The sequence below is a fragment of the Poeciliopsis prolifica genome, unplaced genomic scaffold (assembly GCF_027474105.1).
Source record: "Poeciliopsis prolifica strain line A6 unplaced genomic scaffold, Auburn_PproV2 SCAFFOLD004, whole genome shotgun sequence".
Classification (NCBI taxonomy): Eukaryota; Metazoa; Chordata; class Actinopteri; order Cyprinodontiformes; family Poeciliidae; genus Poeciliopsis; species Poeciliopsis prolifica.
In genome coordinates this window covers 2563330-2578853 of record NW_026562379.1, presented here as the reverse complement: position 1 = coordinate 2578853, position 15524 = coordinate 2563330, and the positions used below count along the sequence as shown (strand labels likewise).

The window sequence follows — 15524 nt, the reverse complement described above, 5'->3', positions numbered from 1 at the left end:
GAGGGACAGGAGTGGCCTGATTGTCCACCTGTACATAAAACGTCCCCCTTGCTCCACAAAGACACTGACCAATAAATATCGCCTTGGACAAGTGACGAAAGCCACAAAACCAGAAATGCTTCAGGTAAATATCTTCTCTGGAGCTGGCGGGGCAGAACCCGTGCAGGAGCCCGGATACATTCAAATATTTAAGAGCTGCACCTCCGCCGTCATCTTACATCCATGTATAAAAGTCAAAGCTGGCTTTAGTACACGGTTTGCCTCTTAAGAGCACCGTCACGATGTGAATGACATCTAAAGAGTGAAAACCTTTCATAATCCCTCAGCTCGTCTATGTACAAAGAATCTGATGGAGGTGAATAGAAGAATATTTCATTGGTGTTTTATCTAATATACCAACACAAATTCAAGCAACTCATGAGGTAACAACTTAAAAATAAACTTGTTTTAAATATAGAAATCTGAAAAGTGTGGCGTATTCTTACATTCAGCCCTCTTTAATCTACATGTCTACATATAGAGCCCTCTTCTGTTTAAAATTATAGCTGCAACTCTTGGTACATGCAGTAGAGTTCACATGCATTCACACTGAATAGAGAATGTCAGTGAGATAGGCTTGCTTTTAATAAGGAGGGGAAAAAAACAACATAACCAGAAACAATAAGACCGGGTAGCGTGCCATGGTTTCTGAATTGTAACCATGTACCAGAAAGTTATGCGGTAATTCAAATCAAATTTCCTTTTCAGCAACATTATCATTAATAAAATCAGCTACATTCTAGAAAAGCACTGAGTATTTGTTATATTATCAAAAAGCTAAATTCAGCCTAATGTTGCCAGTCAGCATCATACCAAGATTTACATTTGAATTGCCAATTTAATTAACTTAGCATCTGCTTGTCAGAAAAAAAATACATTTCATAAAGAACTGCCAATAACTTTAGGCAGGAAAGGTTAAGAGTCCGTGCTAACTTTTTAGCATTACATGTTTTTAAAGCTCAAATAGAACATTTTGTACATTTTTATACACAGTTGCACAGTCCTTCGGTTCAAAGACTGCTACCTTTTAATAACTGAAAATCTTTTTTGTTGTGTAGTCTATAGTATGACATTCTTAATTGTTTTTATACTTTTATCTTTGTGTGAACCAACAGGCTTTCATTACGACCAGGTTGAGTCATAATGAACAGTATTGAATGTGTTTGTACCTACTGGTACTAAACCTTTGTCAGAAACGGCTCATCTTAAAACAACAAAATAACAATTAACTCACTCCACAGTTTTTAAAACACATACTGATATGAATAATTTATTAATTCACATTTTACAGTTTACAATGAATTATGACTCCCCAAAATTATTAAAAATAACAGAAAAAGAAAAAAAAGAAATCCTTCAACCTCCTTACAAGACAGCTTCAGTCTCTGATCTTATTAGAAAAAAAAGCACAAAGCTTGTCCACAAACAAAAATTAACTGGTCTCACTTGTACTTTTGGTCTCCATTTCCTTGTGGGTAAAAGAAGAAGAAGAAGCGACTACCAGCCCTAAATCGGTCTCGTTGTTAAATGCTGGCTCAGTGGGAACTTGTTGGCCAAATTTGGTCCTGTCCTAGAACAGGACCAGCGAAATGTCTCTCTGCTCTGGATCCTCCGTGGTCCTTCGATCACTAGGCGTGATTGAAGGACACGCCCAGTCCTTCGAATCCTCACCTCTTCTCTGGGGAAGAGGTGAGGATTCATATGCTACAAAGAGCAGAGGAGTCCTGCCTTGTTAGAAATCATCTGACCGGGGAGGTTAATGGGAAGCATAGAGCAGGAGGAGAATGGTGCAGACGCCGATCACAGTGCCGAGGATGAGGGAGTCCCTTCTCTTTCGCAGATTGATTCGCTGGATGAGACTGTTGATAGTTGGGAAACGATCTGAGAGTCAAAATGTCAAAGAAAATATCAAATGAAAACCCACTGTACTACCAGTGCATAATGTCGCTCAATACATTTGATCAAGTCTACTTTTCTGTTAAAACGACAAACAAAAAAACAGGTTGTTAAATAGCAGCAGCAACTTTGTGTTCCTGCACACACAGGGAGACCCGTGTGGAGTGTAAAGGATACTGGCCAGAGTGTTCACCCTGCTGTGTATGGATTTCAGCATGCCCCTCTGTGAGGTCATGTTCTCCTTGGTCGCCATTGCAATGCTGAAGAAAGAGACAAGATAAATGAGCAAGAGGCAATACTGCAACATTTTAATAAAGTGCCATTTTACTGCAAACAACACAAAATTGAATTCCAGTGTGAATTTTTGCCTTTAGAGATGTAAAAGAAAATGTATTATCCTTGATACAAGGAAATCTTTGACCTACCAAAGCACATCTTACATGATTCTGAGGTTCTTTTAAGAAATATAGATACTAATATTTGCATAATATCAAAACCCTTCATGCACTTCTCCTTTAGCTTTTCTGTTCTGAAAATGCTGCTCCCTCTTCCAGCTTGAATGGACATAAATGATCATTTGAAAAGGATCAGAAGTCTCATTTATAAAACTTCTTCTATCGTAGAAGAGATAGTGGAAGTGTACATTGGCGTACACCAAAAAACAAATCCAGATTTCTAAAACAATTAACACCAAAAAGCAATTTTCCCTTTCAACCACAATTGGTCAAAGTAAAGTACTTCATGAATATTGAGGTATATTTAAATGATTCAGCCGATCAACGTTATTTAATGGTCATCAACAAAATGAGCGTATGTATAGGTCAGAGAATGCGTGAGGGAACGCACATTCTCCCATCAAGTTTTGTTTTTTTTTCTTAAAACACAACCTTTGCATGGAAAATAACATACAACTATGTCTTGTCCACACACCACGCATAGAAAGGAGACAGCAGATCTTTTAGTTTCCACCACACCGGTCAATGGTGAAGCCCGATCAAGCATTAATTCTCTGATTTCTTAATGAATCTCCAAACTTTGGAGTTCCACTGCTATTTTGGGCCCCTCTTGCTCTCAAATCTGGACTTCAGCAAGTTTCAAAGGACGAAAGTGCAACTGAGGAAAAGTTTCAGCCAGAGTCTTTGGCATCTGATAGACACACCAATCAATAGAAGACACTGAGCCAGTCTTTGAATCCTTAACTAATGCATTAGAGTTTGGTGGACCAGCCTTGATAAATATTACAATTATATTTATCAGCTATTATTAATTACTTTGGACATGGCTAAATATTTCAGTATTTTCAGGATAAAAATCTACCTCTCCCACCGCAGGAAGACAGATTCATAGAAGATAAGCCCAATGACATCACTGCAGTTGTTTACCTGAAATATTTGTTGTAACCGAGTGACATAAAAAAAACACAGTCAGCATAAATTTTCAGCGTGCAGAAGGAGATATGAGTAGGAGTACGGGTGGGCGAGGTCCCGGCCCCTCCTGTGACTGCAGACTGCTGAAGGTACGGTCCGCAGCGTTGGCCTAGAGGTGTGTTTTAGGGATCATGTTCCCCTAAGTCAGGAGGAAACGCTTTGCTGACTCCAGCAACCTCGATCAGCCCTGATCTGTGTGTAAACCACCTCATGAGAATAGTGACTCAGAATAAGGATACACTATCAAGACTTTTTGCAAAAAAATCAGCCTAACCCTAGCAGCAAAATATATTAACTGTGCAATATTAGTCAAAGCTCATGGAAGATGGGAGAGGTTTTTAAAGCAAAATACAAATTCACACATAAGACAGATGCTGAGGTTTACCTTATTGTGTCATCCATCAGCCGGTCTGAGCTGCAGTTTGGAGGCAGAGCAGAGAGAACGACACTGATTAGATATCATTTTTCTAAAGTAAAAAAATGTAAATTGGCCATACAAATAGCTTTGTGTTTGTGGTCAGAAACTTTGAAGATAACGTCATTATTACTGGATTTTTACCAGTTTGTGATATAAACACAGATGTTATTGGGCGCCCATGACATGATTACAGTGTCTCACTGCTTCCTTTGTAAAACAGATCTGAGTGAAGATGAGGAGAAAATGAAAGCAGTCGACAAATCAGATGACCCAAAATTGATTATGTTTTCCCGATGGCTTATGAAATGGATGAAAATACTTATGTTTTGTCTCCTTAACCATCTCTTTTGCCGTTGTGCTCATTCAAATGGGAATTTCTGTGGTTTTAGCTGTAAGTGGGCTCCATCCGTTTTTACCTCACTAGTTGTGACTGTTTTGCTGCAGTCATTAAACTGCTCATTAGTTTCAAGCTAATTGCCTTTCCCAGCATGATGAATGAACCCAGGACAACCACATGCTTTCCCATCTTTTTCTGCACACAAGCAACAAACTCATGGAAAGATTTTTTTTCTTTTCAAGAACCATTATGGTCAGAGATTTTCATTTTCTTTATTTATTTATTTTTTTGAGTTCTGAAACCAACACAGTTCAGTGACTGCGAGACAGAAAAATGTCACTGCTTGGAACAAGAACGAGAAATGCTTATGTGGCACATTTGTCATCCACGCTATGTCGAGCGGTTGGGTTTAAGCCCGCCTGTGATTGTGTACACACAGGCCCAAAACCCTCCAACAGGACAGAAGAAACAATGGAAACAGGATTTTACAGATTGGCAACCAGAACATCTCAAACTTACTTGAACCAATTAGAAAATAACTTTCAGCTAATAACAAACCAATTATTATGAACATTTTTACAATATCTTACTGGGAAATGCAACTCAGCTGATCATAATGGACAGTTTGCTTTTAGTGCATTAACATAGGATGCCTTTTAGAGCGTTTACATCCTTTTTCAAAACTGAAATGTGTTGGTTTTATGTCAATGCATGTGGAGCACTGACTCCAGCCAACGCTGTGCAAAGTCTGTTTGGAAGTGAAATCAGTGTTGGGATTGTGATGTGACGCACTTCACTGACAGGCTTTTTTCCATAATTTTATAATTATCATCACCACCCATATTTACACCGTCTGGCTTCTTTAGACACAGAATCACAATAAATGTCTGAAGTCCATAAAGGTCAAATGTAATGAGACAAGACCGGTCGGGCTGGAGCCCAGGACAGAAGATGTAACAGGATCAAGAAAAACCCAGATGGAGAAGATTTTTACACCTTCAATGTTTAGTCCCCGACAGTCATGGTAAAATTAATGAATATAGGATCTGTGGTGTTTTAAACACCTCTAGTGGATAAAATTTACATCTGCTATCCTAAAGAGCAGATTGGATGTAAATTCCTGAAGGTAACAGAGGGTTTCTGATCCAATTACATCCACAATACGTAACTTTAGACCAAAACATTTGAACTCATCAAGGCTGTGCCTTGAGAAAGTCTTTAGACATCAGCTCAGATTGTTTTCCTTCAGTCCCTGTTGAATGTTTACAGCCCTAAACCAATCATGTGTAATTTTACCCTCTTCTTCAATCTCCCTTCCATCCTTCCCATACATTATGGGTGGTGGCTTAAATGTATAATTTCACGATCAATATCTTGATGTGTCTGATGGGTTAACAAGAAAGACTAAGTGCCTTCCTTGTGAAAAGGGAGTGTTTAGCACAAAATAGGCTTCGTGTTAAAATATAGTTCATGTTTTTTGAGACTGCTAATTAAACCACAATGTTCACTTTTAGGTTTTAGATGTCAATTTGAATTATACAGAAAATGTTGCCAATTATTTCAACCATGACAGGAAACAACCCAAACAGCTCGAGTCCAAAATAAGCGAACCCAGCATGGTAGTCTTTAAGCATGCAGGTTCATATTGATACATTCCAATAATTTTTTATGTTTCATTTTTTTGCTATTTAGTTCAATTACTACATTTTTCATTTTACTAAATGTTCTTGTTTTAAATTACAACATAAGACCAAAAAAAAAAAGCTTGCAAAGTACAGTATAGTGTGCAGTATATGGCATTGTTTACACTTTGTAAATCAATTTGTGTAATCAATTTCTAAATATGCATCCCTTTTATAATTGTTTTGCTGGAATAGATAAATCAAAATTTGATGGAATTATATTTTGCTGAGATGAACTGCTATTTTCAAATGACCTTCTTTTAAGTTTTTATATTACCATCTTGTTCTTGGGTTTGAGAGTCTAAAAAACAGAAACTTGTAACTAAGATCAATAATTCTGATTAAAAATACAGATTTACTACCATCCAGTGGCTATAAAAACAAAGTCGAGTAAATCTTTTACTCAGTATTCCTCATCACTCCCACACATCAAGCTAAATAATCTTCTTAAGTGTAGATAATATAGGATGTGTGCTTCCCAATATTTCAGATGTACTTAAGGGTGTTTAAGGCTGTAGAAATTTGGAGGAGTGTGTTTATTTAAATCAAGTAAACTCTTTCCCAAATTATGTTTGCACCAAAAGCAAGTCTGTCTAACAAAATTAAGACTTTGGTGGGATGTTTCTTCAGTTTTAGTTTTTAAGACCTGGAAACAAAAACTTTGAAAAAGAACAGACTTTAATTTCATTGTTTTGTAAAAACTCCAATTGACTAGAAGTCTGATCAGAAAACCATTGGTGGTTTATTTGCTTTCTGTTTGAACTTGTGTGCACAGAGGTGTGTGTCCTGCTGATATTTCATTTTCCTTTCCACACAGGGCGCATCTCACACCTCTCAAACGCAGAGAGACAGAGATTTCACAAAGCACACGCTGTTGACAGTTCTACATGCTCTGCCAAATAACAGCAAGAAAACACTTGATGACGATTATGATTTGACCTTCTGCGTCATAAGAAATGAAGCTTAACAGTTTCAGGATGCAAGGTGAATGAAAAACTGATATCATCAATGAAAGATTCTGTCATAAAAGCGATGTGTTGCTTCTGTATAATTACATTGCAAGTGTTACAATACTAAACATGAAACAATCTGAAGCATTTGTTTAAATGAATGTGGATGTAGTTTTAGGCAACACTTAAACTGAGAGATATAATGGAAAAACTGAAAGAAATGATCCAAGACATCAAGAGAACCATGGTCTGTCATAAGTCTGGTTTATTCTTGGAAACAATTTTCAGATGCCCAAAGTTTCCATGCCATCTGGTCATTCAATTATATGCAAATATAAACAAAATGGGAAAATCCAACCAGTATTGTTCAGGAAGGAGACGGGTTCTGTGTCCCAGTTATAAATGAGTTATTTATATATATACAGTTTATATAGCCATTGCTCCAGTTTGGGGGTTACTGCCCCGATAGCCCCGATGACCACAGGCACTACTGTGGTCTTCACCTTCCAGGCCCTCTCCAGTTCCTCCCTGAGGCCCTGGTATTTCTCCACCAGTGGTGGGTGAGAAGGGAATTTTATGTGTGTGTGAATCATAGGAAGACAAAAGGAGTGAAGAAGCTGACTGCAGCAGTAAACGTGTTATTTTCAACAGATGGCTTTGTTTTCAGACACAGCACTGCGTGCGTGCGTTTGCATACGTGTGTAAACAAAACGGACTCAGTTACTGCCGTTCTGTCAAGACGACTGGGCCAAAACTCCTGTCTGATGTTTGTGGATGGACACACAGAACGTTGGACAAAAGTCATGCAGTTGAAAAGGCGATTCTATAAAATACTCAGAAAATGTACGTAACCTTCTAAGTTTCGGGAAAGTGTAAAACAAAAAGAAAATCTCTGAAGAAATTATTGATTGTTTATTTGGCATTATCAAATAGCAACAAGTCCAACTGGAAGGGGAAAAGGGCTGTGTGTTTGTATAGTTCATTTTATCTACTGCTAAAGCTCCACAAAAACATTTAAATTTGAGCTGCCTTGAGTAATCAGCCAGGTAAACTGCTGTGGACTTACTTTCTAAGATGCTCATGCTCCTTTAGAAACAGCTCTGTTCTTCTGTTGTTGACTCCTGAACCACTCTTATACGTTCTGAAATGACAAAAGGAAAAAATAAATACATCATCTAATTAAACCATGTCTTTTAATGTGGTGTGTCACAATATTTATCGATTCAACACTTGTGCAAGTATTGCTTAAAATATTTAAAAGTCAGGATTTGACAAATATCAACAAACCACTGTTCTTTTAAAAGGAAAATCACCCAGAGAGGGAAAGATCACCCAAATTTACCAGTGAAGCTTTTTCTAATTGTTCTGATTTTTTGTGGTGAACTGACTGAATACATCAGAAAGTAATTTGATCCACGGACATGAGGCACTAACATAACTATAGAGCAGAAGGGTTACAGTCTAGAGCAACTGAAAGTTTTGATACAAGAAAAAATTAAACAGGCAAATGAAATTAGGCAAAATGGAATAAAAACTTGAAAGCAGGATAAGTTGTCAAATTAACAAAGAAGCCAAAACAAGAAGCTGCTCCTGACTCTTTTATTACGAGACCAAACTCTATGCATAAACTCATCGCTCTCATTCACATCTGCTTGATGTAGCTCCAGTCAACAGCATGTGAACAGCTGAAAACGCCACACTCTCCTGGGTTTCTGTCCATTTAACACAGCCACACCTTCCTGTTGGGCGAGAACCAGATAAAGAGCACAGAGGGATGGAGGGAGAACTGGGCGCACATATATAGCATTACCACCCTACCCCACCCTTCTTACAGGAAGCAAACCGAGAATAAATGAGTTTTCTCCATCTCAAGCACAGTGTTGAAAGCCAGGGGCAGAGAACAGACATGTAGTGCATGGAGTGTTGCCTTGGGCTCCAGCTGGCTCCCCCATCAGCAGGGCTGATGTATTCGTAGGGTTGGAACTGCCAGTACTGACAGCCCGCTGCATCACTCCAGCAAGGCTTTTTAAAAGGGCACCAATGTAAATCACAGACGAGCTGTCATTTTCGCTGCTGACATTTAGAGTGAAAGGAGCAGCACAGGAAATGTTGCTGCTACACTCAGCGCACACAGTCGCTGCAGCTATTATGAACGGCACAATGTGAGTGTAGGTTTGGAAATACTATGCATGAAACACAAAAGGAATATGTTCATAGTTGCGTGGGAGAACTGCACTGTGCCTTATTCGTCTTTTAATCAGTATTCATGCTGGTATTCCTGCAGCATAAACAACCTTCATTGTGGGCAAACCTAAATCACCACCAAGATCTTTACTGCCCCCTACATGACGCAAAGTTCAGATGCAGCAGATTTTCCATTTTGTTTTACAGAAAGATTTAACCACAGTATAGCTTACAAAAGTAACCCGAGCAAGAAAAATAATTAATATAATGCATAAAATAGTATTTATCAAACTTTTTATGCTGAGACCCCCTTTAAAGGAATACAATTGTTGATTCTGTAAAGACTTTAAAAAAATTGTCAAATAAAATTTTAATTTGAGGAAAAACCAAATGTACATTATTTGTTTACATTTCCTCTGGTCGTCAATAAAATAGCAAGACAGTTTTCTTATAACTGTGTTTTCTCCTCAATAAACAAGCAATCAGTCCACCTTCACATAAATATCTGATTAGCATCACAATGCTTCAGAAACAAATAATTTCTCCTCTTTCAGCCTCAAAAGGTTTAACAGTGACTAGTCTGATTGGAAGAACATCATTTGCTTCTTTCCTACAACACGTCATAATCTTAATACACAACACTGCTGGAGAACATGTCTGAGAAATGTAGCAAATACAGCCTTTCTGGGTTTCAATTTTCAACACCCATTTTCTACATCTCAAAAAACATTCTTAATATTAATATTCAGGAAGATCATTCTTTGGGACGAGAATGGGATGCACTTAAAAAGAGGGATTTGTATTATTTCAAAATGTTATGACATGAAGGCAATGCAAAGAAATTCCTTCTTCAGCATATCCTCAGAAAAAGAGCTCTACGTGATTAAAAAGAAAATATAAACATGATGAAAATGGTGACAGGTTGAAAAACACTGCAGTTCATGATGTTGTTCCAGTAGCTTTTATTCAAAGGCAGCCATAACGAAATGGGTTTTTATAGCATCTATAGTTTCACTTCCGGTCTCCTCAGGCTTCTGTTTGCTGCTTGAGTCGGGTTTAAACAATCCGATAAATCAGACATCCCAGAGAAGAAAATTAAAGTCCAAAGCAAGCCCTCATCTTCCTCTGAACAATTTGTGTGTTGGTAAGAATGAGTTCTGGATTCATTCGTCTCCACTGCATAAGAATGTTTGGTATTTGTAGGTGTTTAAAGGAGCTCATCAGTTTTGCAGTTTTCTCTAGCTTTGTGGTGAACAGAAGCTGAATGCTGCTTCTCCATGTTATATTCTGGTTCTGGAGATGAAGAGCAGACCCAGGAGACCTGAGAGGTCAGGAAGGTTGATACAACAGGTTGCTAATGTATAGTGGTGTTAAGCCGTGACAGGCTTATCACCACTTTATAAACTTACGGAAGTGTTTTATAGTCTATCTCTGAGCTACAGGGAGTCATGTAAGACTTTAGAACAGGGATGATCTGCTCTCTCTTCCAAGTTTTAGTGAGAATATGATCAGCAGCGTTCTGTTTCAGCTCAGTGAAATTCTTATTTATTATTGGAGTAATTAATGCAACGAAAGATAAACACATTAAACCAGCGGTTGGAAAATTGATTGCTTGATAAAAACAGAATACAACATATTTATCTGAAAAACTAATGCCCCAAAATGTTTTTAAAAGAATGTTTTAGCTGCTATGTTTGTCTTGGCGTATGTAAGCATTTTGAGAGCTAACTGCCTCAACATTTAATTTAGGAACTCTGTAACAGTCTGTAGTCCTACTGAAAATCTATTATTTTCTTTTAATATCATGCAGAAAAGTTCATCTGGCTACAAGGGCAAACTCACCAGAAACAAAAAGTATGACACTTTCAATAGTAAAAGGAGAAGTGAGACAAGCTCTTCTGAGGAGGTCCATATGTTAAAACTACTTTAAATATGGAATAAAGTGACCTAATGGCTTATGGTGGATGTGTGCCTGAATGAAGCGTCCGCAGATGTCTTCATCTTAGATGGAGTGGGATAATTAGGAAACCTGCAGTGCTCACTGTAAGCTTACTGCAGCATCTCACAAATCAATACACTATTACAAAAAGAGGCTGTAAGATTCATGGTCTGAAGGGGGTTCCAGCTCGTTTTAATACACTCACTCAGAAATCAGTCAATCTGAAGAAAAGGTGCACCTTCTCAACGCAAAGCCAAGCATGCTATGAATCTTCAAAGGCTTCAATACCAAACATTTTCCAAGAGCGAGTCAGGTCGGAGTCTTGGCTCATCTTCCTATCCAGTAAACAATCTGAACAACATCTGAGCTCTGTGAAAAAGAGTTCACTTGCTGACACTCAGGACAGGAGAGACAGATGGATCTGAATATCAATAATAAAATAGCTATATGTAATTTATCTACAATCAAATGTAACTTGCTCTCTTAAAACTGTAAAATTACTTGCAAGGACCTATGTCTGTGATTTATTTTTCATTGAACCTTGTGTTTGCAATCCATCTTTATATTATTGAGTCGGCACATATCTCAAGCAGTCACACAATGGACAGATCACCAGTCCATCACTGGGTAACATAGTCATATAGGACTAACAACTTAGCACACTGTAAGTTTACTTACAGCTACCCGAGGGCAATTTTGTGTCACCAATTAACCTGAGAGTTATCTTTCTGGTCAGAGAGGAAACTGGAGTACCCAGAGAGAATCCATCCATGCACAGGGAGAACATGCATATTTCACACAGTTGCTGCAAGGCAGCAGTGGGTATAATGTTCAGGTGTGATAAATATTAAGTGTGATATCTGAATGCTAATGGACACAAATAAAGGTCTATGATCATTTGAAAAACCAACCAGTATTCAAAATAAAATGATTTGCAAATGAAATAAACATATGTGCATCTTGTTATATTCTGACCTATAAGACATAAACGGAGAGTGAAACTGCTCATTCGTCCATTCCTTCTGTTTGTACGAAACTGAGTGTACTCAGCATCCAAGTTGGATCTAGTTGCCATTATAATTTTGCACCTCCCAAGTTAAATGTAGGTGAATGAACAGAGGATTGAGTACTCACTCAATGTCTTTCCTGACAGATCCTAAAAGATCTTCCCTTTCCCGGATGGCCAGAAAGTTGCCTTTGGTTTTGTGAAATTCGTGAGTGTAGTCCTGAACAGAAACAAGTAAAAGTAAAATATCTGTGTCAAAATAAAAAAAAATAAAAACATCACAGAATATTTTAATTCCAACTAAAATTATTCATCCCTCATTTCAAGTTAGGTTTTCTGATAGGATAGGATAGAGAAGCTGGAGAATTTACAGATAATAAAGAGTCTTTCATTATTAAGTACATGCCTTATATTAGAAATTACAATCTGCATTCTCATTAATCTGATGGCACCTCAATTTTACATTGATATTCAGATATGACTTTAACTTTAAACTTGTGAAGAATGTTTTCAACTCTAGTGACATTACATAAAGCTGTTTTTGCTTTATGTATCCTTTTGCTTGTTTGTTTGAGGCAATGATTTGTTTTTTCATAACGTTTTTTTTTTTTTTACAACTGTCTTCACCTCATCTTACTTCAAATATGCACATGTATAAGGATTTCTATCTCAGTTAGAGCCTGTATATGATAAACAAATGTGAACTCTTACAAAGACTTCCACTCGTGGCTCTGAATATTGTTGAGATTGTAGCATCCTGTCTGAATTTGGATAGAATCATGTTATTAGTTTTATAAGTAGTTCATATGTAACATGCTTGTAGAAAACACCTAAACAATATTCCTACTTGCAGTGAAGGTTTAATTTATTTGTAGATGGATTGCTTTGGAAGAAGAAAAATGAATTCAATGGAAATCTTGAACATAAAGATGACAACAAAGAATTTGGTTAACCTGTAGAATATCCCTATGTCTCTGGAGCGTGTGCATGAGTGCAGCATTGAGAGAAGCTGTTCCCGGGGTGTTGGTGTACTCTGCCATCTTGTCGTTCACTCCTGTTAGCTGAAAAAGACAAGAAAGGGGATAATCTAGTGAAAAACAAAGAAATTCTGACATAAGGCAGACTGTATCCAAGATTGAGCCTCTTCTTTTTTAATGTCCCATCACTAAAGAGGGAAGACTTACTTTTGCCAGTAGCTGTTCAATCTCAACAGACATGGTGTCAAACATCCTGTCCTGGGTTGAGTTATTTAGCAGGGGTGTGGTGTCCGAACTTTAAGTAAACAAGGCATTGAGAGCTGTTAGAAAGTCTACTTAGAACAATCTTATTTGCAATATACATTTCCGAGGCATAATTATACCATGACAAACCAAAAATATTCAAAACTGATAATATCAAAGAATTGAGTTACGGATAATTGAGTGATCATTAGTCTCATCATGTCAGTAGGAGTCAATAGGTCAATTAAAAGAATAATTTACCATTTACTTAAAGAATACCACATTTAAACTGTGTTAAATCACACTTATACACAGCACATCTCAGTGAATTGTTTACATATTTGTGTCAAAAGGCATCCAAGAATTTCTATATGCATAAATCTAGAAAACAAGCCTAAATCATCACATATCCACCACAGTGCTTAAGAGTTGACGTATACAATCCTCTATTTAAGTAGGTAAAAAAATATCTTGAGACTCATTGTCTCATTTAATGTTGCATCCACTGCATAAAACAATTACACAACTTGCTTAACATTTCTATAAATCAATACCATACACTGTCAACAGGAGCATATAGACAAATTTTCAAAAAAACTTTGCTAATTTTCTTTATTTAATTTTGCTTTTACTGTGACATTATATGACAACTCTATGGCAGCTACTCTTTACCATTAAAATGCTGAAAATAATTAAAAGAAATCAGTTTTAAGTTATAGTAACTCAAACTTTCATATACCATTGAACTTTCATATACCATTGAACATTCATATACCAGTCAGTTTCTTTTAAAATCAGTAAACAAAAGATCTGACACGTAGAGGTCAACAGTAGTTTGTCCTGGAAAGGTTTTATTTTCTATCAGTTAGTCAACTGTGAAACTTGGGATGATAAATTGTGAATTGTAACAAAACATAATGAAAGTGGACTTGTGGCTGTGCTTACGTCTCTCCTCGACGTCCATCCCTGGAGCTGCTGTAGCTGGTGCACAGTTTGCTGAAGGAGACCAGCTTCAGGTCAAGTTCATTCTCCAGCTGCCTGGCCTGCTTTCGCAGATCTGTAACACAAGAATCAGCAAAACATTAAGAAAAACAAACAGCTTGACACATTAGCTATGGTTAAAGAACAGTTCAGTCATCAACTGTAGGTATCCACACAATGTGATTATACTGAGGTAACTGTTTTATCTTGTAAACGGTTTTATTGTTTTCTGATTCAGTGAAGCGGGAACATTTGCCCCGTTTGATAATAGCCCGTTTCTGTTTCACACTAAAGTGAAAGAGCCTCACTAACGTTCTTCCGGCTAACTACGTGTGATTTTTGTCGTCCTTTTGTTTTCAAACAAACACACCAAACAACACGTGCCTTCGTGTCAAGTTGGTAAGCCGTTTAAAGTACCGTCTCCGATTTAACAGCTTAGGGAGCAACACTGGCTTCAGTTACATGGCGATGTGCGTTAGCTTGTTGGGAGCTAACTAATTGTTGTATGACGTGTACATGTTTCAATAACACAGGTTATGACGCGCCAAAACGCGCACCCTGCCTCCTGACATTACCTGGATGAAAGTAGATGTTGTTGTGTGAAACATGTATTTAAAACTAGTTAAAGCCGCAGGCTCCTTACCTTCCCAGTAGTTGCTGCTTCCTATCCCTGCCATCTTTGTTTTCCTGCGACGTCACCAACTTCAAGTCAGCAGAGAGGACGTAAGGCGTGGGATTTTGTCGCCCTCAACTCAGACTGTCAGGCATGCAGACTGTGATAAATTATTGGTGATCTCATATTGCTTTTTATAAATTGTATAGTTTTATTAAAAATATATTATATAATATTTATATTGTAATTTTACTTTTTAACCATGTTTTTTGTTGTAGGTTAGTGTTTGTGCCAACAGGGCCTTACCAACTTTTGATTTGAAATCAATATCTTCATATTTTGTTAATATTATGTCTTCTGTCTCTTCTCAAATACCCTATTTAAAAGCAAAGCCAGGATTTAAAACAATTTAAAATTTTTCTAATCAAGTATACTACCTATTCTACTTGTATGAGAGAAAGATGATAATGTTCAATGTGTGGCTGTTCAGCTGTTTTTGCTAAATTAATTTATCCCCCTGGTGAAGGAATATTGCCTGCTCACCCTTTTTGTAAAATATGTTTTTAAAAACCCAAACAGACACTTCCTGCACTGCGCAATGAAAAGGGGAAATGGCTAAAAGGATTTGTAAAGGCTTTAAAAAGTCCCTGGTACAGCTCTTGAGCAGTGCCTTACAACAATATTCTTAACTCTTGAACTTTTCAAGATTGTTCACATTACAACAATAACATTAACTATATTACCATATTTTGTGTTAGAGAAACAAAGTGGAGCAATGAGCTTTTGAAAGTAAAATCTGAAAACTGTGATGTGCATTTGGTTTATCGCAATT

At 37.3% G+C, this 15524-nt stretch overlaps 1 protein-coding gene across 1 annotated transcript; it reads right to left on the bottom strand.

Annotated features, from left to right (window-relative positions):
- Positions 1–1296: 1296 nt before the first annotated feature.
- Positions 1297–14788, bottom strand: gosr1 (golgi SNAP receptor complex member 1). The gene is made up of 9 exons (XM_055028916.1): positions 14723–14788; positions 14044–14155; positions 13063–13150; positions 12832–12939; positions 12007–12098; positions 7816–7890; positions 3748–3777; positions 2113–2195; positions 1297–1920 (listed from the first exon to the last, which is right to left on the bottom strand). Exons 1-9 carry the CDS (start codon positions 14754–14756, stop codon positions 1796–1798), a joined length of 747 nt encoding a protein of 248 aa, XP_054884891.1. The 5' UTR covers positions 14757–14788; the 3' UTR covers positions 1297–1795.
- Positions 14789–15524: the final 736 nt, after the last annotated feature.

Bases quoted from the DNA above. Each gene is read 5' to 3' on its own strand.
- gosr1 (XM_055028916.1), bottom strand. From the start codon at position 14,756: ATGGCAGGGATAGGAAGCAGCAACTACTGGGAAG. The intron at 3,778-7,815 runs GTAAGTCCACAG...TCCAAACTGCAG, and splicing joins GAGCATGAGCATCTTAGAAA to CTCAGACCGGCTGATGGATG. The intron at 2,196-3,747 runs GTAAACCTCAGC...CTCTTTCTTCAG, and splicing joins CTGATGGATGACACAATAAG to CATTGCAATGGCGACCAAGG.